The sequence below is a fragment of the Sciurus vulgaris genome, assembly GCF_902686455.1.
Source record: "Sciurus vulgaris genome assembly, chromosome: 5".
NCBI lineage: Eukaryota > Metazoa > Chordata > Mammalia > Rodentia > Sciuridae > Sciurus > Sciurus vulgaris.
Genome location: NC_136465.1, coordinates 104,588,163 through 104,613,295, shown reverse-complemented (window position 1 = coordinate 104,613,295; position 25,133 = coordinate 104,588,163). Strand labels below are relative to the sequence as shown.

Sequence of the window (25,133 nt, the reverse complement as noted above, 5' to 3'; positions counted from 1 at the left end):
AATGAAAATGAGCAGAAGAAACTAGGTTGTCTGGTCAATGATGTAAAAAACTCAAAAGACCCTGCACAGAACATAACACACCCCAAAAGAAATCTGAGATCTGTGAAGAGGCAGGCCATCCAATCAGTAAGCAACCTCTCTTCCTTCCTGTAAGTTCCTCTGCTGCTAACTAATTGGGGAGAGAGATTTGAGTTCCCTTTTAGTTCTTGGACTCCTTTTTGATTGACAACACAACAGTTTTTTATTTGTGCAAAAGCTTGGTGCCTTGTATTGTCTTCCATGTGTGCTGGGCAGTGGTTGCTTGTTTAGTAACATTACTGGTGACCTAGATGGGACTTTGAGTCCTTTGACAGCCTCTCTGGGGTTATTTTGCCCCTCAGCAGGGTGTAGTTGTGGTTGCTGAATTCTGGTGGCCACCTGGACTGATGTTAATCTGGAAGGCTCAACTGCTTGAGCATGCTTCCCTGTGCAGCACTGTTGACCCCAGCCTGCTTCATTTTTACAAAAAGAAACTGCTCCAGGTACAGGAAGTCTCTGAGAAAGTAGGGCTATTAAGAAAAAGTCTGCCTTGAACTGAACTCTCTCTCAAGTTTAGTGGTATAAATTCCTCCTCTGGTTTTGACTTTTGAGGATGAAATAATCTGTTTGGGAGTCCTGGTATATTCCATTCTCTGGAGTCCGTATTTAGAGGCAAAATAATAAAGGTTCACTCTTGAACTAGTTTTCTGGTCTGCTCTGGAGGGCACTCTGACTTAATGTAATTATTTTGTTTATTTATTTATTTTACCTACTACAGACTGATAGTCTGTAAGAATTGTAATAATTGTGTCTGTCATAATTGTTTTGATAGAGGAAGGTAAGGGATTCTTCTGTGGCTGTAGAAATAGTTGTGTAGAATATTTATGTACACTAGGGTCCCTGGACTCTGAAGGAAAGAGACAAATACTCCCTGTGGCCTACTGTGTCCCGAAAGGTGACTAGATTTTGACAGAGGTTGAAGGCAACTCACCTCTAATGTGCAATGGCCTCATAGAGAACCTCCTCTGAAGAGCATACCCTATTCTTGGTGTGGAGGGTGCTTTCACAACTCAACTGAGAGATTCACCATGAGAGTGGTGCGGACACCTTGAGCCACCTCACACCCCTTGGTGTTTAGGGCTTCCTCAAACACATAAAAGGGGCTATCTGGCCCACTGGTGACTCTGAGAAGGAATCCCCATAAGGAGCACATTATTGGCCTAAAAGCTTTTCTAAACATTCATTCTTGTTCTGGCCACCAGATAAGCCTCTCAAATAATGGGTCCTGTGACAGCATTGGGCAGAAATTAATTCAAACCCATCAAAGTAAACTGCCTCCAAAATTCCTAGGAATAGTTTTGGGGGGTCTCTGTGGCCACCCCCTCTTTTTGGCAGGGGTTTCTCCTGTACCTTTTTAACATAATTGAGCTCATGTTAATGTCTTATGACTTTTTTTTCTGGTAAATTTACTTTTGGTACTTTGTATCTGTTTTACTGTTTTTTTGGATTGGCATACCTGATTTAAAAATTTCTCATAAACACCTTTAAGATAATTCTTAACACTATAGTTATAGAGTTAACATGAAAAGGGTTTTTAGCTCTCTAATCTGTTGATTATTTAAGATTGCTTGTAAGCTTGTAAGTTTGTTATTTCAATCAGTCCTAAGTAAAAGGGAAATCTCTAAGTATTAACTCTGAGACTCATTTGAGATAAAAGAAATGATGGAATGGAAAAGTTTTTTTTTTTTTTTTTAATTTAAGCAAACAAGGCGACATGGGAATTGGTGTACCTGAAACATTTGGTCCAACGCTTACATAAGACATGTAAATGAAAATCTTGAAAGTTCAGCCATATGAATAGGTGAGTTTGATTTGGTCATGAAAATAATTTGGATTAAATTCTTTTTATAAATTGGTGAATTTATATTACTATATTATTCTGTCACATAACTAAAATGAAAGTTTATGAGATATTCCTTTATATATATATATGCATTTCTGTATGTTACCTTTGAGTACATGTTATAATGTGTGTCTCTATGATAAACTTCCCAGGATTTCTATTCAAATTGGCTTACAGAAAGTGAGTGCTCACATAAATGAAAATTATTAAATTAATCCAAATGTCTTTTGGTATAAAAGTGTTAGCAAACATTTTTGCCTGGGGTTTTTTTTGACCTGATAGGGTAATATTTATTAGATGCTAATCAACAGATATAAAACATATGAGACATTTATAAATAAGTTAGAATACTAAATCATCATTTGCTAAACTTAAGTATTATTTGCTTCCTAAATTTTATAAAAGGACAATTTACATGAATCTATAAATGTATTTTCATCAATTTTTGGTATATTGCACAATTCAAGATTGATTTCTTCCTGGATCTTACTGTCAGTAAGGTTGTTAAAATCCTAGTTAACATACATAATTTTATGTGCAAAAGAAATTAAGATGTCTTTTGGTGAGAAAGGCAAAAAATACTTTCTATTGAGGAAAAAGAGAATTTTTGAATAAGAAAGGATTTTGTGTGATGCCAAAATTTTTTTCTGAAAATAAAATGACTGAATTATTGCAGAATAAAAAGAAAGAAAAAGAAAGAATGAAAAAGAGGATAAAAATAAAAGTTTAAGCAAATCACAGAGGGACTGAGCAGGTCATAGTGTATTTGTAAAGGACAATTCTTAGAAAATTTGTTGTGATCAGGTTGGCTGCAATTAGAAAAAAAATAAAATAGTTATCTAAAACTTAAACATTAATATATTGTTATAAATCCAGAATCTAATTCTCTATGCTTAAAACTAGGGTTTCTTAAAATATTAACATGTTATAAAATGCATAAAAGTCTGATGGTCTTGGCATAATGTTGTCAACCATGAATGTTATATTAAAATTCTGTATGCAGTGAAAAATAACTGATTTTGTTTTTGTCAATTGCTGAACTCTCAACAAAATTTTAACCATGTCTATTTAAGTCTTTCATCATCCACAGTTTTGCTTCCTCTCTAAAGCATGAAAAGTTTCAAATTATGAAAAAGACACTAAAAGTACTCTTAATTACAGTTTTCTGATACAACAACTCATTCTACAAATTGGGTTTCCTTAGATAAAAACTGGTATGACTACAGAAAATTGTGTTTCTTTGTTCATATATGTTATATAAACTAGATTTGTTTTGTTTTATATTTTCCCTTTTAAACTTCATACCTCTTGTCTGTCAAAATTTTGCAGAAGTATAATTCCTACTAAAATAGTGCTGGCCCAGTGCCTTGAGATGATATCTATGGTTTATAGACGAGATAACATTGAACTTAGGAATGGACTTCAAGTAAGCTTGGTATAAAAATAACTTCTAAATCTCTTTGTTGCTCAAAGGTGGCTAAAATGCTTAAGATATTGACTCCCAATCAGCAGTCACTTCCCTTCCAGTGTGGGACCAGATGAGACCAACAACCAGGACCAGTCTATCCTGGCAATAAGCGAAATTCAAAACTTAACTACAAGATGGTCAATGAATGGTGTTTTCATAGAACAAAAAGGGTAAATTTAGATAAAATGTGAAAGTTGGCAGTCAAAATGGAGTTGTTTGTGTCCACTGTAGCAGAATAAATAAAGCCAGGAGATCATGAAGGAAGGGTTCTTATGCATAATTGCAAACTTGAACAGTAGTGATTGATAAACATAGGTATAATATCAAAAATGTTCTTACATATACACACACACATATATATAACCTATACACACACACACACATACATGTAACTACTCCCTGGTAGTTTTTTTCTTTAATACAGCATAATTTGTCTCTGCCCTAATGAGGTGCATATATAGTTCTTTCTCTGTGAATGGGGTAAAGTAACTCTCTCCTCTGACACATCATCCAGTAATTATACAATAATAACATGGCAGATTCTAGATTATATTTGCCTTACATCTAAGTTTACTCACTACTACATATATTTCTTTTCTCTAACAGGTGTAATTACATAAGTAAACATAGTGAAAACTGTGCTATAAAAGGATGGACTGTGTAATAAAAGGTATTAAAAACAAGTCTAAAAAGATTTCTCTAGGTAATTGCTATTGTGTTCCACATAACAAATGTAACATAATTTGGAGAGAGAATATGATCATGTATCATCTCACATTCTAAGATTCTTAATCTTTTCCTAGAAAATTTTCCCTCATTTGTTAAAAACATACTGATTTTGGTTCTTCTTTTTGTGGTGCTGGGGATTAAATCCAGGGCCTTGCACATGCCAGGCAAGCACTCTACCATTGAGCTATACCAGGACATACTGATTTAAATGTCTTATTGATAACAAAATTATTAGTGATCATAACTGACAAACAGAAACTTCTTGCATCCTCTCACAATAGTATGAAATGTGTTGAGGTCTGCCTACTATTGCCACAAAACCCTCAAAGATATCATTGATATCGTGCATTTGAGTTTATCACACTAATTACAATGATATATTTCACATCTTTTGTAATGAACTGAAAAAAGAACTACAGAAAGATTAGTTCTTTTTCTTTACATGCATTTGAAGTGCTATATTCAAATTATGCTAAGGGAAATGTTGCAAAATACTTCGATAGCAATCATAGGGGCCAGGATAGAATGGAAAATGAAACTTTTCATAAAAGTAGGCATATGTATGGATAGATATTTAATTTTAATTGAATTCACCTTTTTTTTTGTCACTGGTCTCAGAACAATGGGGAAAATAGTTTTCCCTTCTCAGACCTAGAATTCCTGGCTTCTAATGTAATGCTGCTCTATCATTTATCATTTCCCTATGGAATTATTATAGTGACAGGCAATGTTTCTACCAAGACATTTCTAATGTAGTATTATTGTTTATAGGGGCAAAAGACTTTTAAAGGTTTCTGTACTTCTCATCATTTTTCAGTTTCATAGTGAAGAAAAATTTCCACACAATGAGAATCTAACCTCGGGGACATCTAATGTTACCTCAAAAGACCTAACATTTGTATTACGTCTGATGAGTAGGCAGCATTTGACACCATATCACTTCACCTGGGCAGGATTTCTCCCTTCTTTTTTCCAACATTCTCCTGTCAATTCTGTATCAGGTCACATTTTGTACTCAAGAGAGAAAAAGCCTGGAGCAAGGACTTTCTTGCTTACAACTAGCACCTGCCACCAAAAAATATCTTTATTTGTGGCCAGTGTTGAAGTCATACATGAAAATTTCAATCTGTCTCACCTATATTGAAAAGCAATGAACACAGTAGCAGAATCACTTCTGAGCATAAACTGCAGGTTGTGAAGTAGCCAGCGAGCAATGGTCAGCACATGAGTACATCATACATGGCTAGGCTGACGCGTGGTGTGCAGTCTAACAATTTGTTTAATATATGGGCATGTGCATGCACACATTTATTACAAGATGTTAGTGTGTAAATCCATTTCATTACACAGCTAGGTTAAGTGACAGAATTCACAGTTTTTTAAAAAATATATTTTTTTAGGAGTATTAAGAATTAATATTTAAAGCAGAATGATAAAGCAGTAAACTGAGAGTGAAGTGTTAACAAAATTACATCAAGCAGATGAATAACATGAATCTAAAAACTACATTATTTGATCTTAGTTTTATACAATGGGAAAATAACAAAAATGAAAAAAATGCCAAGCCTCACCTTGCCATAGCCACAGTGGGATCTTTTACTAGTTGTTAATTATTTAAGGACAGAAATTCTTTCCTTTTGTTAAAAAAAAAAAATTATCCTGAGTATTCAAGTGTGGTACTTGGAATATATTAGGAACTCAAAAAATTTTTAAATGATTATATGACTTTAAGACCAAATGATATCAATAATCTCAAATGATGTCATGGAAGATGTTGCACAATGTGTTAATAGCAACCATCAGACTAAAGATAATCTGATTATTCAGGGGTATACAGGCATAATCATACCACCAATTATGCAGGTAAGATTGATGGCTTACACCACATCTAACTATCCTATAGTCGTAGCCTAAATATTCAAACAATACATTAACATTGTAAAGTTCAAAAATTACTTTTTGAAGGGTTATCTCCTGGGATATAGTTTGTCTCCAGCTAGCATATTAGCAAGTAACACACATTTTTACTATAAATTTCCATAATTAGGTTGAAACAGTACCTGGGTCAACATTTGAATACTATTGTATTCTATTAACAACAGTCCCTGAGTTTCCCAAGCTGGAAATATTCTTAACAGGAAAAAAAAAAAAAAAAAAATGTATTCCTTCTGCTTCATTTGAGATGATCATTTGCTCTAAAAAATTACCATTACAGAGATGTTTGATCAAACCCTTTGATTGTGTTTTTTCTCCATTTATGGTTCTACATTTAAAGAAAGAACTAGCAACATTTCAAACGCTGTCGTTCAAATTGTTGGCCCTACCTGCTCCACCTCATTGGCAGTGTGCTGCATTGCTTCATTATGCTGTTCTTCCAACATTTCTAAGTTTAACTCCTCTAAGAATTCATTCCTTTCATCTTCCAGCCAGCCTTCATCCAGCTGCAAAAGAATACATTAGTACATTATATTATGTTAGTGAGAACTCATGCTAAAATAGGGTAAACTTAAGTGGCGATGCCTGACCAGTTCCTTTTATCATAATGATTCTCTTCAGAATACCAGCCTCCTATACTTCACCTCTCAGGAAGAAGAAAAGGTGATACAAAAAAAAAAGGACTCTTTTATCCTTTCCTGTAACAGTGATACAGATTTTCTCCCATAACTGAGTAAATCTCACAGCATAGAACATTACCTTCTTTCAAAATGTATGAAAAGCGTACTGCATAATCCACAGCTGTCATGCTCATTACCTCCAACAGTCCTGAGTTGAAAGAACTGCAATGATACTAATAGGACTATGGGACAATTAGGCTTTTTTCCCTTACAACAACCCCCAGTGAGATCATAAGTGAAGTCACCCCACAAGTTACCCTCATCCTGGTTTTTTTTTTTTTAACTTTTAGATTGGTGGTTCCCAAGTAACAAGATAGTTAACAAGATAGAATTAACATTTATTTCATTTGTTAATAATGGACAAGAAAAATACACCAATGCTACATCACTTCTGTTTGTTTATTTTCTTTGGCACTGGGTACCAGACCCAGGGCCTCTTGCATGCTAAGCATGTGCTCTTTCACTGAGTTACACCCCAGCTCCCATCCTATTTTAGTTCACTTTTTGGACTCAGTTATGAAAAAAAGACTGGTTAATGACTGATGTGACACTTAAACATGGTGGAGCTGTATAGAGCATGCAGGGTGTTATTTGTGGGTGCAAGATATATGTATTCTTGTGGGAATCATACACAAATGAAACTGAATAAATGCTTTTGTCTTCTCCATACAGAGTGAAGTGAAAAGCTGATGATTACCTTGCTAATATGATTGGTGTTGACAGTCAATACAGATAATTTGCCTCAAAGTGGATTTTGGAACTGGATTACATAAATTAGCTGTCTACACTTATTAAATGAATTAGATTATTGTCAAAACTCTGCTTTACTCTATGTTACAAATAAATGACTTTCTAGTGAGCAAACATGGACAATAGTTTAGAGTGTTTTCATCAACAAACTGGTAAAATAAGCTTTTAAACCAAATTGAACTTTTAAAACTTTAAAGCAAAAATAAACCTGAAATGGGACTGGGGTTGTGGCTCAGTGGTAGAGCACTTGCCTAGCACATGTGAGACACTAAATTTGATCCTCAGCATTCACATAAAAAAAAATAAATAAAATAGTTATTGTGTCCATCTACAACTGAAAAAAATGGAAATAAAATAAAAATTAAACCTGAAAGGGCAATAAAACCTCATCAAAAGAGGAATTAGCATATATGTATCACATTAATTAATAAGAATGCAAATCATAGATTTTGTGTTATTAAAGGCCATGTAGAACAAACTTCAGATCCAACTGGAGCCAAAAGTATGGACACAATTTCACCCTTATTTATCTTAATATGGCCTGAGTAACTTGACCTAACTGTGCCCCACTGACTTTGATATGCAGATGAGCTATGATAATCATGCTAACTAAAATTTTAAAAATTCAGTCCAATTTATAATTGTCCAAATTTACATTCTTTAATCCCTTTTAAGTGTCATGGAGCTGCAAATGCCAGACTCTGAAAGAAATTACTTAAAGTAAAGGATGTTTGCTTTTCAGGCACACAGCAAGGATTTTTTTCTTTAATGAGGTTACAACAAAATATTTCCTAATACTGATATAGTGAGTGATGGAGGAGAGTCTTTTGAGGTTTAAATGAAGTAGTAGAAAAGGTAAAGAGAACTAAGTAGAAATTAATGATTCCCTATTACTCTTTTCTTATGGACTAACCCTATACATTCCTGAGTTGTCATTTCTATTCAGTATGCCTATTTTGATAAACTTCCCTGTAGGCTGGGAAATAAAGGGAAATTCTTCTTGCTCACTTCCTTTCCCTATTGTATTTCCCTTTCTACCTAGACATTCACCCGTTGCCATCTGAGTCTAATGCTGCAACGGAGATTGGCATCCCTGTTCAGCTGAGCTGCAGGAAAGGAAGGCTTGTCCTCATAATACAGTGGGATCTGTCTGCACCGAAGTGGACAATATGCGACATAGGAGAAAAAGGAACAATATACACTGTCTCAAAAGTAGTGGCTACAAGTTCCTATGAGAACCCTCTCTGCCCCTGTGTCCTGAGGGGAATAGGACAGAAAAGCAATATCTTTAATGGTCTGAGGAAGAAAATGGGCAGGAAATGAAAGAGAGGTGACAGGGAATGAAGGAAATGAGTTATTTTAAAAATATTGCACAGATGCACAATACTGCCGCTAGCAACTTTGTAGATCATTTCCAAGAATCTAGCAAGTATTCAAGGCATTTTTTAAACATCCTAGAAAAAGCACACAAAATGCTTCCACATTCTCCCTGAATAAAATACACATGCAAAAAATAAAAATAAAAAAGCAGGGAGACACATTAAGTTTGATAGGGAAAGATGGGTAATATAAAGACAACTTTTTTCATTTTTTTGGGGGGGGTGACTTTACATTATGTTTGTTTAAATTACATGTTTAAAGTGTGGTATTAAAGTGTATTTTCTTTGTCAATTTCTCTGGAAATTTTCCTATTTTCTATAGGTAATTAACTTTCTTTTAGAAAAGAAATGCTATGAAGGCTTCTTTAGGATTGATGAACTAATGAACTAATGCAGATCCTGATTTTGACAGGCAGAGTGGCATCTTATGAAGTCAGAGGACCATCTTTGATCAACTGGGGAAAGTCTCATTTGAAAATTCATTCTCCAATATTGACTCTTTTGAGTAAAGGTCATGAGTGTAGCCAAATATTCAAAGATGCCACTGGTTCTGCCAAGCATATGTATTCCATCAAAGATTCAGAGGATCTGGTCTTGTGTCATTAATTTCTATTCTTTCCATAGCCCATTATGGCCATTATGTGGCACAGTTTAAGGGAATACCTTAGTTCTAAATTAATGAGTTTCTCTAGCAGATACATGAAAAGGGCAGGAAACCACCTTATGATATAAAGATATATGTTGTACAACTGAGTTCATTTCAATTCACCATGAATTTCACTAATATGTATTTAGCCCCTTTATTCTGTTCATTTTCAAGAAAATGGGATCAGTGAGATAACAGTTTTGAGAAATTTCCAGGTAATTAGTACAGTCTCATTCATATTTTAAAAATTCACTTCCACCTAGGCAGCCCAGCCAGTTGTGTGGGCTCATTTCCCCACTTCTAAGACCTCAGGTGTGTGACTTTATTCTGCTCCAGGCGATGGCTGACTTTATGAGAACCATTTAGAATGGTCAAGGGCATAAAGGAAATATATGCGGAAAGGGTGATCTTTTATAACCACTATATTCAAGTCAGGACTCAGTCTGACACTGAAATACACTTACTCAATGTAATTTATAGATAGTATGTAGTTACTGAGTCTGAAAAATATCAGATCAATAACCTAGGAGACAAATGGCGATATAACTAACTTCACTCAAACTACTGACAGATGGATAGAACGGTGACAATGTATTGTCCTTTCTGCATTGTGCTGGATATAAAAAGGATATAAAGGAAGTACCAACAGTACTTTCCTTTCACCATTACCTCTCCTTTATTTTCATGACATCTTCCTCTGTAAAGATATAACAGAATTCCTTTAGAAGCATCAGATTTTTGACTGAACAAATGTTTCTGTCATACTGAACTTGGAAAAAAATGTAGTTACTATATACATGGAACCATACTCTACTACATAAAATACCTTACTTGAGAAAGTTATTAGATATGCTAATGTTCTCATTAGAGATTCTTTCACGATACCTTAATATACCAATTAAGTATTTTTAGATGAGAATCTAACATGAGGATTCATGCAGAATTAAAAATCATATAAAGTCAACAATTTTTTGTTTGTGAATTCATTTAAATGACTGGAAAATGGAAACAGAAAATAATGATTCAATTTTGTGTGCTTTAAGTATTTTTCCTCAAGTGGGACACTTACTGATATTCTGTATAAGACAGTCTTTAACATGTACTTTTTTTTGGTAAGGTTGGTAAGTTAGGAAAGATCAGTCTTTGTTGTATTTTGTATACTTAGTTTTATAGATATTTATGATAGTGATTTGATGTAGAACAGCAGATAATGACTGTAGTTTCACCCACAAAGTGAGCGAATATCAAGTTCAGTCTCAAGACTTTCAATCTCTGTTCTGACCTGAATCTCTGGCCTTGCAACAAGCAGCACGATTCTCTTACACTCATCGCTTGACAGCAATGCCACTGCTTCTTCTCGATTCTGGACATCTTCCCCATTTATCTAGAAAACAAATGAAAGTGGCACATTAGTTTCCATTTCCACAATGCTGCACACAATAAATGGCAAATATCAGCTCATTTATGGTAAATGTATGGACAATGAAGCTCACACAATGGGCTCATCTTCAGACCCTCCGTGGAAAGTGCCTTCACTCAATTACGCGCTTACTGTAAGAGCCATATCGATCCCTGAAGGATGGCGGACATCAGAGGAAGCAGTTATGTTCATAAATGTCCAACCTGCGCCCTGGCAACATACATCTAGCAACACAATTAACCAGCCCCTGACAGGTGACGTTCATCTTTCTCGGCTCAGAGTAATGGAAGTGTCACTCTGAGATAATAGTGCTGGGGGAAGCAGGACCGGCAATACCACAACTGAAATCCGTCATCCTGCATGCTTGCTGCGAGCCAATTAGAGAGCTGCAGTATTATCTCTCACCAGGCGATGCTCCCAAGCCACTGCTGATTGCATTTTCACTTAATCATTTCATATTTGTGTGTGGGTCTGACTCAGATGCCCAAACATCACTCAGGGTAGATCTCAGTGCTTAGCTAATCAAAGGGAGAGACTCATCAGTAATATTCCCATTAAAACTCCAGCTCCTTTCTAAGATGAACCCACATCCTAACCCTACACTAATGCAATATCTTAAATATACTTCAATGTTTTTACAGATTAACGGAATAAATTTGACTTTTTAATAAAAATGAGGGATAGAAGCCGACCTTCAGCAAACTTTCAACTACACAGAAAAGACACCTATGGCATTTGAGATCTGCATTTTTACTTTTTCTGAGTTCTAAAGATAAATAAAACATCTAAACTTTGTATTTTAAACTATATTTTCATGATCAAATGTATTTAGCTCTTTTTTCACTATTTTAAAATTAAAGTCTTTTATTGATTTCTCAGATCATACAGATAATACAGTTTTTAAACTCTAACATATAATCAAAATATATTAAAAGAAAATTTCATATAGTCTACCTAAAACAAGTATTAATTATTTTGAGAAGTTACACATATTGAAGATATGCCTACACTAACCATTTTTTCAATAATTAACATCTTTCTCTTAGGATTTCTGTGTAAAATATTAAGTTGACCACCAGGAGATTCAGGGATGCTGGCTGATGCAAGAGGATAGACACAATTATTGGGACACAAGGAATCTCAAATTTGGGCCACAATGTTGATCTTTATTCCTAGACTCTTATATGTTTAAAAACACACAACCCAACCCACGTTGCATTTTCTGACAAAAGAAAATACCACCTTCATTTCTTGCTAAGAAAGCTAACTTTTACAAGTTTCATGTGCATTGCTTTTTTTTTTCTTTTGCAGTTCACAAATAAAATGTGTCAACCTAGAAAACAGAATCCATGATTCCAAAATGGGAAATAATGACAGAAAAGGGTATATTGTATTTTCTCATAATTGTATAAGAAAAGATATGCACGTACTGAATCCATGGTCTTTTTTCCCCCTCAAAGATAAATTTGGGGCTTGATGGATCCACTGAACCTCCTCCATTCTCTATTAAGTCTTATTTTAAAATAATGACTACAATTTTTCTTCTTTTACCTTTGAGGGCTTATGTCCACTTTATGGTAATTCTTAGTAGTATAGCTGTAATACAATTATATGTTTGTCAAACATGAATCATTTCATTTTCCCTCCACTATGAGCAAATCTGATGTTAGGTAAGTTGAGTTGAATGATCTCACACAGGTTATCGTTACCTTTTCTGCTTGAAATATAATTCTGACTACTTTCCCCCCTGGTCCCCACTCACATAAATACTTCTCTGTTTTTCATCTAAATCTCACCTGCCATCAATCTAAATATTCCTCATTCATGTTAGTCTAAAGTTGCTATTATGTTTGCTATCTTAAAATGCAGATAATAATGGTGCAGAGGGTTGTTATAGAGGGTTTCAATAAATGCCTGGTACAAAAACCTCAATGTTGGTACACATTAGTGTTGATGCTATTGTTATTGTTATCACCATTTATATTCTAATTCTCAGTGAAGGTAAGACTCTTTTCTATTATTTCTTGTTAAATAAAGCAAGTATGCTCATAAACAATAATTAAATCCACAGCAGTAAACATGGTTCTATTTAGAAATTTATTTACCTCCTATTTATTAACCCTAAGCCATCAGGAAACAATATGGTTGTTTTCTCTGTTCAGTCCCTTTTCTGTTTGAATTCATCTTTCTCCTCTGAAAACTCTCCTCTGGAGAGCTACGGTCTCCAGTTGTGCCAATTAGTCCTTGTTTTTGTTTGGGGAATGGGGCAGTGCAGATTCTTTGTTGCAGAAACACTTATAGTCAGAATCATACAAAGGATGAAATGAGTTCACCTCAGAAACCTGGCATTAAAATGTAATTAACAGTTTTCTTTTCAAAATAAGGAGCACTTCAGTCAACTGGTTGGTACATTCCATTGTACTTAGGACTTTAGTTTGATGCACAAATTGATATTAGGGCAAGAGATGTAGCCATGTGTTTCAGAAGTTACCTCTCAAGAAATTAAAAGCCTTGAGGAATGGTATCACATAGAGTTCCCAAACTTCAGTTGCTCTTGCTCCTGAATAATGGCTTATGAAGTAGGGATTGCTTGTGGTGAAGCTGCCTAGAAGACTCCAGATAAACATAAAAGTGGAAGACCCCACAACAAGGGAAGAGACCTATGACTAGTCAAGTCACCTCACTTCTCACTTACTGAAGGAATTCCATTTTAACCAGAGAGAGTGGAAGAGAACCAAGAAAGAGATAATATGTAACTTGTTTTTTTTTTTTTTTTTTTAAACGAGGGAAATCTTATAGATAATATATGTCTCAGTTTCTGTACATGATCGTATGTAAAGATTACTTTCAAGACGGATATTGCTTTTGTCTTAGGAGAGATATGTGAGTCAAAAACATCACTTTAGGCCCAGTCTCCTGTGTGGACATGAGAGAGTGAACCTAAATACTTAAAAATGGTTTGATATAGCTTCTCTGCTTTAAATGTAGCAATTTTTAAGTTTCCTATGTTATTGTACCATAGGCAGATTGGTAACTAAAATTCTTGGCACCAAACTATCTACAGAATTTCTTAGAGAAAAATATCTTAGGCAGAATAGGAAAGATTATTTCCAGTCTGCTTATATTTTAATACGGAGAGAAAGAAGATGAGTATAAAGTATAGAGATATAGATAGGAAAAGAATCCCAATGGAGAAAATAGCTATTCATGGGGAAGAAAATTCAAAAGTAGGAAGAAATTCTGAGGATCAGTGTATGTGTAGTGCACAGAAAGAGCTCATTAAAAATCTCTGTATTCCACTGTTGAGTTCTGGCAGAGATCCGCCTGGAAGTATTTCTTAGAAACATGTCCCACTTCCTGGCCAGCATGAGACTAGGCTGCTTACATGAAGTGTAACACACCTACCATGCCAAGGAGAAAAGAGAACACAGTGGTTTCTCCTTTGGAAAGCTGATCGTTTATTCTAGTATTTAATTCTTGTTTTCTAGCTTGGAAATACTTTCTGTGGTTGGGCAAATTTTGTAAGAGGACTTCCCTAGGTTAATTCCTACAGATGAACTTGACACAAGTTCTGGGCAGTGGCACAGAGAACAGAACCATCAAGCACTTATAGAGAAAAAATACATGAGAACCAGCAATGTTCTCATCAAGTTGGTTGATGGAGTCTTTTCTGCATAATCCCTACCCCCATCAGTGTCCCCAGTGTGAGTATATGTGGTGTTGTTGTGTGAGGTCATTTAACAAGCACCTGGTGTGCTACATGAAAAAAATCTTAACTACACAATAAGGGCAGGACCATAAACTGTGCTCTACTTAGGTCATCATGAACAGAAAATTAAAATCCCAATTGCTCTAAAGAGATTCATTTAAATAAAAGCCAGCCAGGAAACCTCAAGGATAAGAAGTAAATCCTCTGTTTCCCTCACTCTCATTTCCTTGGGAAAGGAGTCATTAATTGTTCATTACAGGGTATCCCATAATCTCTCATCAGCCATATGGGAGCTATTTGTCTATGGGTACAATTTTGTCACAGTTTTACTTAATATAATTCCACCATCATCCTTAAGACATTGCTTCCTATGTGTGCAGACAGAATTGAATTCTAGACTTTTTAATGTGACACGTATTTATTCATTAAGTGTGACATATTTGTCACAGAATATAAAGTAATCAGGCAGCAAACAACACTTTATCAATCCTGCTGTTGTTTCTTCAATGAACCAACTCCATTAAGGAATGTTTTATTATGCTGCAGATTTTTCTTCAGAAATCTATCCACCCACAATATAGCTGAGACTCTAGAAATGTCAAAACATGTGGTATGCATGTATGAAAACATGTGAATTTTATTTCTACCCAATGACACCCACGGGACTAATTTTAATAACTGTGTTTGTGTACCTGGCCTATGGGAGGGTGGTTAGCTGGAACTCAGCAAAGAAGTCAGGTGAGAAAATAGTAGGAGGTGTGGGGTATGGAAAATTGATGGTGAGAAGTGGCGGCTGGTGACAGCAAGAGAGGAGTAAGAAAAATGACAATATGTAGACTTGGTATATCCAAATAGGGTCATTTAATATCAGGGACAAAATATTCCACACGTTTCAGTCATTGAGCACTTTATTCCAAAATTGCATTGTGTAATGATTGCTGGGTATAGCATGACCCTGAGCATCAAAAGGTAACATCATTTTTAGTATATTTAATTGAAGATGTTAACAAAATGAATAGTACATTTTAAATTTATTTTCAAATTTAAAAAGGGAGCATTTTAAAAGCATTTGTGCCTGAATGATACACTAAAATGCTACCCTTAATTTCTCAATGAGGCTGCACAGATCTTATTTATCCTATCGTCCTTTCCACTGAGCGGCTTTGTTTCATTGATTGAATTATTCCTGTGGATGTGTGAAAGATGCTGAAAATGTGATAGCAAATAAGACCACGTCTTGGTTTCCTGGTCCACTTTTTCTTCCTGTGATAAATCCAAAGACAGACACAATTCCATTTTGGTTAACTGCAGGTTACTACTACCATCCTCAATGAGCTAAAAATGTTATAATCCCGAGGTTCTCTGCAAACTGGTGGGACCTCCAATGATCACTAACTCATGATCCTTAATTAACAGGAATCTTACTCAAAGATTTTTTGATGAAAAAGGAGTTAGGCAATATCTAGCTAGAGAGAGGAAAGGGGATAAAGAAGTAGTGGGATTCAGTGAGTGTCCCCTGGAAGAAGGAAGAGGAGAAAAGGCAGCAGAGGTACACCCACTTCATGACAGTGTCACCCTATATTGTGACCCTCTACACACACTGATGTCTTCCTGTTACATGGGGAGAGCTTGCCTAGAATGCTGGGAGGTATATTTTTGAAGCAGAGATTCTGCAAAGAAACATCCTCTGGGAGTCCACATCTAACAAGAAGAAATGGAAACTCTGTGTCATCCCAACTAGAAGTTCTGTTGGCTGTTTTAACAGTAGGTACTCCTTCAACTTACTATTATATTTGTCCTTTCTGATTTACAGTTGTGATCGACAGTGAAACTCAACCTAGAAGGAACTCTGTTCTTATTTGGGGGTTGATGGGGACACAGGACCTTGGAAGTCTGCGTCTTTCTTCAGTCACTCTTTTATTGGAGAGGACTCCAAAGGGATGGAATATGTGCAGGCAGGTTTGGAGGAGAAACTCTGATTTCCATTATTCCTGATTTGGTTGGATCTTTCTTGCCAGCCCTGCAACCCCTTTGTGACCGCTTTTTGTATCCCTCATTAGGGTTAAATTTAATCAGTTTATATGTTTTCACATTTCTATATGGAAAAGAAATTGTATTTCCTGGCCCCAGGAACTCATTAATGAGTGGTTGAACCTTCTTCAGACATCAAAACTTTCATAAAGTAAAGGAACATCTGGTCCATATTCACCTAATTTATTCTGGACAAGGCAGCAATTGATGCTGCTGATGCTGCTAGGAATAATAGCCGCTAATGGTTATTAAACAGTTTCATACACTGTGTTAAGTGTATTTCATGCATAATGTGTGATCTTCACAACAATAATAGGTTATATTATTGTTACCAATTTTTAAGATGTGAAAATAGAATTGAAATGAAAGGAGGTTAAGTGATGTACTCAACCAAGTCAAGGGTGGACGTGGAAGTTGAAGTCCAGTAATCTCACTCCAGAGATGATCTTAACCATTAATTATTATCAGAGAACTCCTAAGAAATGGTACCATCTTTACTTTTAAAATGTTTAAATGGTAGCTGTGCTATTTCATGTGTTAATATAGAAAAGCAAAGACAAATTCTGTTATCTTAACATTTCATAAGAAACATCATAAAAACTGTCAGGCAGACAGTAGGAGATTTAGGGAAATAACCACACCACATACTTGCAAAATACGATCCCCTTCTCGAATCCGTCCATCCTTGGCAGCAATGCTATTTGGATCTACCTGCAATGGAAAGGACAGCCCATCTTTAGAGGGACAGTCAGTATTCGCCCAAGAACTTACAAATACAGTTTTAAGGTCCTGGTTCAAAATTCTATACTGATTTATGACAGAGTGCATGTCGTATTTTTATCCATCAAAAATTACTAATCCTAAAAATGTAAGTGGACTATTTTAGAGTTCACAATAATAAAATGAAGTGGACTAGAGTAGAACTTGATTTGAACGCTATTTTTCTCCCTCCTTGCCTCCATCCCTTGCTTCTTTTTGTTTTGTCACATTCATTCATTTATTTCTGAATCCCAGTTGTCAGACATAGTCTTCAGCTGACATGAAATGTTAATGTTAGGATTCTCTGGACCCAGGAAATTTTCTTTCTACTAAGGCAGTCTTTAAATCCTGCCCTGGCTGTCTTAGAAAAGTTGATAGCTATACTATAAGTCCACATTTATTAAAGGGATTTCTGTCTCATAAGTATATTAATTGATGAAGGGATTTATAATCTATCTTGCTCAACAAACGAAAAAAGAAATCCTAGCTATACATTTTATTACTCAGTACCACTTCTCAGATAGGAAAAAGTATTTTAACTGTAAACTATTTTAGAATAAATAGATATTTAAAGGTCTAGTAAGAGGGTATCAACATTTTCATGTGCTGAGCTTGAGTGATGATATAAAGTTCACTGGGGTAATTCCACCTATCAGATTTCTGATGGTTTCAAACCATTCACATTGGCTAGTTGCTTCAAAGCTTTTTTCCAAAAAAAGTATTTCAAATGTAGCCTGAGGTTGATCCAGCCTATCCAGATCTTTGATATTACTTTCTTATTTGGGATGCCACCTAACAACTGATTCTTAAGTGATAAATCTAACACATGACACTATAATTACATAGAAAAGGGGTAAGGATAACATTCTTTCCAAGTCCATACACTCAGTTCCTGTGGTTTCTTAATCATCCCTGGAAAGTGAAGCTTCAAATTCAACATTTTTAAATAGTAAATAGAGACTTACTGGAAGGAAGTGAGGGATCATTAATCAATTGCATCCCATTTAAAAGCTATTCACATCCTACAACTTTGTCTTCAAAACTATAATCAAACTAATTTCAAACTCTTACCTTTCTACCTCTGTGTATATCACAAAAGCTATATATATATATACACATATATATATATATTTACTTTCTCAATCAGAGGGATTGTCATAGTTGTACATTTGAAAGAAGTATGTAGATCAAATATTCTCTGGAAAGTTTTCCATTGGAAGCGTCAGTCAGCAAATTCTTTGGTAAAATGATAAATAATGAAATTCTACATTTATTGAGTTATGTAGTTTTCTGAGTTTGTTAATTTTGTGATCACTTTCATATTCTAAAAAACTCTATGAAAAACAATAAGTAAACATTGTTTTATTGAGTTTCTAGTTGAGAAAGGTGAAGCTCCTCATGTTAGGGAATGTTTTCAGCACCATGACCTTGGAACAGCATGGAAGAGCAATTGCACCTAGTTTGTCTAATTCCGATGCTGCGTGTATCTACAGGAGTTAGGATATATGCATCTATCCCCCCCAACATTTATATCATGTGTGTGTTTGCATGTATAGGTGTGTACTTTTCAATCATATTTATTTATACTTTTTAAAAAACCCATACTTTGCTACTTCTCATAAAATCATCTTCAGGGGATTTTTTAAAAAAATCACCTATGGTAATAAATTTTGCTTGACATTCTTTCAAAATAATTAAAAGCAAAGGTTTTTGGCATTTTAGTTCCTCACTTCTTGGAAGTGATTATGGGATTGAATAAAACTGATAGATGTGCTCCTTGGGTATTCAAATCTATCCATCTTATCACTAGAGTAAAAGATGTGATTATTGTGAACATTAACTTAAAATAATTAGTTAATGCTATTATTAACAGAACAATAAAAGAAGCAATGGAATGGAAGGACAAATGTTCGCCGATCAAAAACTTTGCTCAACTTGCCTCATTCTTATGGGAATTCATTCAAATTTAGACAATGTTACCAATTCACAGTTTTCCTTGCTGGGATTCTGTGGTGAAAGCATCCACATTAAACAAGCTGATAATAATTACATTACTTGGGCAGCATAATTTACTTTCTTAATTGAAAGTGACAAGTATTGGAACGTGGCCAATGCTTCACATTCAAGCCTCGGAAGGATTTTCTCATTGTGAGTCCTTTCACTCCAACCCTCCCCTTCCCCCTCCCCTCCCCTCCCCTTCACAGCATTCTTACCTCGCTGACATAAATGCCTGTGTCTTCTTCATCATCTGTTCGGTAGCAGACTGTCAGGCCGAGCTTCTCTTGACTGCTAACACGACACAGCTCAACCTCCTGAGAGAACAGCACACAGAACCACATTTATCTCAGAGAAATCTCACAGCAGAATGGAGAAGGCACAGATAGTCTTCAGGTCACCCTGGAAAGTTTGAATATTACTGCCCAACATCTGAAATTAACTCATGTGACCAAAATCATCAAAATTTACCTAGAGTGTGTATTTCCGAACAGTCAAACCAATGTTATATATCTTCATTGTGAAGTTGGAATATGTAAAATCACATGTTAAACATGAACATTATGTGCTTTTACATATTCATATTATTGTGAAGTTGGAAGTACGTACCGTAAAGTCTCATAATGTTATATATATATATATATATATATATATATATATATATATAATTAAGCTGGAATCTATTAAATTTTTGAGAATATCAAAGTAGATAGCAAAACCTCTCTAAAATGTTTTTCTTTCAAAAAGAAAATAAGTTTAAGTGCAATAAATTTAATGAAATAAATTTGAATTAAAAAAAAATCTACTGAACTTGTTCCATCCGTTCTTTTGAATTCTCTACAATATGGTAATAAGCAAGTGTTTCGTGAGGTCAGGTCAAGGTTTTCTATTATTTTATAGCAACTCTCATCCTTGGAAAGAAATGGGTTCATCCAGGCCGAAGGGAGAGACATCAAGTCATATGGGGCAGAGGCAATGATTCAAAATGCAGCAGTAAATGAACATGAAAATACATTTACTGAAACACATGGCTAAGGGGCTTGAAATGTCAGACCTTAGATAATGTATACTGAATCTATTTCCTGATTTATGGTCAGTAAAATAATAAAATTTCAGTGTATTTCACTTTTATATAATGAAACAGATTTGTACTACTTTCAGAAGCAGAAGACTTCAGGATAAATCACCTTAATTCCCAGCATTAAAACACAAATTGATGCTCTAATCATGGAGCACTTCTTCCTATTGGATGAAGAATACAAGATGCGTTAGTAAATCATCAGAAGAGGAAGGGCAAAATATATTTAAATGGGAAGTGAAGTCTGGAACAAGTTTCTGGGACTCAGCTCTGAGGGAGTTATGCACTTGTCTGTCTTGCCTCACGTCCCTTCTCCATTGCCTGCAAGAGGCCTGGTCTCTGCTCAGCAAATGCCAGGAAGGCTGCTTGATTTTACTTCAAAATCTTTCCTACTGTACATGGCATTTTATAAAACAACTTAAGGAGTTTTTCTCTTTTGAATGGAAATAGATTTATGTGTGTGTGTATGTATAAAGAAGATTATGAAGTTTAACAATAAAGTGCTATGGTCTAAATGTTTGTGTCCCCCAAATTTCTGAATTGAAATCCAAATCCCAAAGTGAATGTTTTAGGGGGTTGGGGGACTTGGGAGTTGATTAGGACATAAGGATTGAGGCTCCATGAATATAATTAGTGCCCTCATAAAAGAAGTCCCAGTGGGCTAGCTTGCAACAAGCAGGAAGAATGTGACTTCTGAAAGAAAGTGAGCGTTCACTAGATACCAATATGCTGTCACTTTGACTTCCCAGCCTCTAGTAATGTGAGAAATAAGTTTTTGCTCTTTATAAGCCATACACTTTATGCTATTTTGTTATAGCAGCCAGAATAGACTAAGACATAAAATATCCACTTAACTGTCTAGGATTTGAAATAGTGATTAGCAAACTATTTGCTAAATAAAACAAGATTCACTTCACTTCAGACAAGAGGATATTTTCCAGAACATTTTGCTACATTAGGAGAAGCAGCATCCCTTTCAATTTTTTTTTTTTGTGTTTCAGTGGAATCCTTGTCATTGGATAGTGACCATTTATTTTAATGATATGCTATAAACTATGTGTAAATCCTTAGGGTATTTACTATCATAGAGTCCAGTGACCCATCATTTTCACAGCTAACAAGACATAAAACTAAATTTAGGTCCTCTATCCTCAGACAAGAGCTGCAAATTAGTGAAATTCATGAAACTCTAAAGAACCCTGACTTCTTGCTGGTGGGCAAAGATATTATAAATTATATTAGAGGTTAAAAAGGTTATAGTATGTGCTGAACAGTCACCAAAAGAGGTGGAAAAATCCTTTCATGTAGATGAACAACAGTAAACAGGGACATGATTTGGCACCAGAAGCAAAAATGTACACACCAAGCAAGGGTCTTGTAAAAATGGGCAACAATTAATGCCTCTGGAGGGAAAGGATACTTGACTAAACCTGTACTATTAAGAAGGAATTACAGTGACAGAAGAGCTTCCATTACAGCAACCAGGTATGCAGTTAGTAAAGAAGCCTATGATTCCTAAGAGACCTATAGGGAACCTAAATACTCCATAAACAACTGACACTGGGCTTTTAAATCAAGGCAAATAAGAAGCTGTAGTCAAAGCCGAAATCCATGGACTTTCAATGTCCTGCCAGTGCAAAGGAAAAACTCACAATATCGTAGGAAGACGTTTTTGGAAGGGAACACTCTTTTGGAGTGTTTTCTATATATTCTCAATGGTGTGGCCTTGATATTGGGGTTTGTTTAGAAGACATTTGACAATGCAATAGAATGTATCTATTAAAAAGAAAAGAGCAGAATCTACTCAGAAGGCTTCAATACCCACAATCAAAATGTCTATCCAAGAATCAGAGGGGAAAGGAGACTAAGGTCCTGAGGTCAAAATAATTTTTCAATATCGTCACCTTACCTGAATAAAATTCTGAAACAGGTCTCAAAGTTATCTACCTAAAGTTTGTTTTGGGTACCCCTCTTTTAAGACACTCAAACACCCTCATATTTTTAGCATCCTGGAGTTCCTGAGGTCTTCTTTTCTAGGTAGATATTTTAGGTTTGCCATTTTACCTATCACCTAGCAAAATTTGGCATTTGACTTGGGCTTCCATTCTCTCACAAGTAGCTTTTGAGAAATAATCGATAAATAAATCTCTTTTAAAATGATCATCATTAGAGAGCATTTAAAATGTGACCCAGCAGCATTCAGGTCATACTAATGTGGGTTGAAAGTACAAAGCCTTAGCTCCAAGGACTGAACTTAGAGTGACTGGATTCCAGGAAGTGAGGGAGCCCCAAGTGAGATCATCCTGCCCCCACAATCCACCAAACACCAGTCCCAAGTACAAACTGGCATTTCTTTCTTGGGCTGAAAATGTCTCAACTACTGCATATTTCATATTGGTACATTGAAGCACCGGTTTTAGAATCAAAGTTCCTTTAGTTCTATAACAGAACAACTTACAAGAAGATACTTGTAGCCCATTTGTTTGTGTGAGGCAAAGGTAGCTTTGCACACTCTTATTATCTGAAAGGAATTTTCCAGCACAGGTTCAATTAAGTATTCCCTTCACAGTGCATACAAGTCCTGACTTCTGAAGAAAAAACCTCCTGGTAATAGAGAATGTTCTCCCTAACAACTTTCATACCTTTTCCTCTGTCACTAGGAGGCTGTTTGATGAAAAACATAAAAGTGAAATGCTACCCTCTGTACATTTTCTCCACAGAGACAATTCATGGACATATACAAATCAAAGCCAAGCCCGTGTGGATGGCAGGGCTAACCACCCAGAAGTCATCAGTGACTGGAGTGGAAGAATCACTGCACACACCTGGAGAGACCACATGCATGTGGACTTAAATGTGCTTCAAGATGTTATGTTCTGGGAAAGTGCATAAAGACACACACAAAAATCAAGTTATGGTATCTAATCCTGCCAGAAACTGACTATATGTAGATTGCGGGTAGAGTAGAAGCGTCAAGTTAGAATAGCTTGCTAAGAAACAGGTTTCTAATCATAGAAGGACAGGAATGGGATTCTAATTATGAGATATCATCCCACCCCAGTAACAGCGACTATTATAAAAAAGAAAGTGATAAATGCTAGTGAGGGTGTGGAGAAAGGGGGCTTCTCATACACAGTTGGGAATGTAATTAGCACACCTCTAGTGGAAAATAGTATGGAGTTTTCACAAAAAAACTAGAAAGAGAATTGCCATGTGATTCAGCAATCTTACTACTGGGAATTATACAAAGGAAAGGAAATCAATATGTCAAAGAGACATCTTTACTCCCATGTTTATTTCTGCAGTATTAACAATATCCAAGATATGGAATCAACCTGGGTGTCCACTGATGAATTAATGGATAGAAAAAAGGTGGTATATATACACAATGGATTGCCATTCGGCCATAAGAAATGGAATGCTATCATTTGCAACAACAAAGATGGATTTGGAGGCCATTGTATTAGGATAAGTAAACCAGCACAGAAAGAAAAACACCATGTTTTCATTTATATGCGGAAACTAAAAAGTTAATCCCAGAGAGAAAGCAGAATAGTGATTGCTAGACCCTGGGAAGGGAATGGGGTGAGGGAATGGAGAAAGGATGGTTAACAGTTACAAGGGTGCAACTAGGAGGGAGGAATAACTTCTAGTGTTTATGGCATAGTAGAACTGCAGGATAACTACGGTTGTCAATAATTGATTAAATTCTTCAAAATAGATACTAGAGAGAATTTTGAATATTCCTAAGACAAAGAAATGACAAATGTCTGAGGTGATAGAAACATCAATTACCCTGATCTGATCATTGTATATATGTCTTGAAATACCATACTCTTCCCCATCAATATGTCTAATTATCATGTTTTGATTAAAAATAAAAATGTATTTATTTTTAAAAATGAGATTTTTTTACATAAATCAGTTATACTATAATGCCATGGAATTTTTAATTTTTTGTGATTGAGATTAGGGAGGAACAAAAACTTAAAAAAAAAAAAAACTTTCGCTTTCTAAATAGGACTCTTTTGATGGAGGAGGATACAAGTCTTAAAGCTGCCTGCAATGGGTTTTTAAACAGAATTATTCCCAAATTCTAAAAAATAATATGACCCATGCCATGAAGATTTTTTCCTCTGGGTGAGAAAATTCAGAGGGAGCTAGCACTAGTCAAGCCTGAAGAATAACCAGGACTAAGCAGGACAGTCATTAGGTTACAGGGAAGAAAGGGGACTATTATGTCCATATCTTTATTTTTATTTTATTTATCTTGCTGGTTTTATTTGTTAAACAACACATGTACTGTTATACAAGCTTAGCGTTTATAATGTATCATTGTCTTACATTTTTAATGTTGATTAGTAACTAGTAAAATACCATGATTAATTGTTCAAAGAAGACGCTTATTTAAAACAAAAAAAATCAGGTGTAACTGTGAAAACTTTCACCCCTACAGATAAGGGAAGCCTAGATAGTTTACTATAGAAGTATTGCTTCAAAATCCTTATCCCCTGGATAATTAAAACCAGGTATCATACTTTAAAGGAAATAAATAATAAAATCCTAGAATATCCAAACTCCTCTGACAACAGTGTTCCAGGCCCACACGTGCCACTCCAGATATTATTCATAA

General features: G+C 35.3%; 1 protein-coding gene across 2 annotated transcripts in view; it reads right to left on the bottom strand.

The window, feature by feature from the left end:
* Positions 1–25,133, bottom strand: part of PDZRN4 (PDZ domain containing ring finger 4) — a 347,895-nt gene that overhangs the window by 3,287 nt on the left and 319,475 nt on the right. For both annotated transcript variants that reach the window (XM_079139301.1, XM_079139302.1), the window contains 4 exons: positions 19,641–19,739; positions 17,317–17,379; positions 10,791–10,892; positions 6,443–6,559 (listed from right to left, as the gene is read on the bottom strand). In XM_079139301.1, the coding sequence (XP_078995427.1) occupies positions 6,443–6,559; positions 10,791–10,892; positions 17,317–17,379; positions 19,641–19,739 (381 nt within the window). The remainder of the gene's footprint in view (positions 1–6,442; positions 6,560–10,790; positions 10,893–17,316; positions 17,380–19,640; positions 19,740–25,133) is intronic.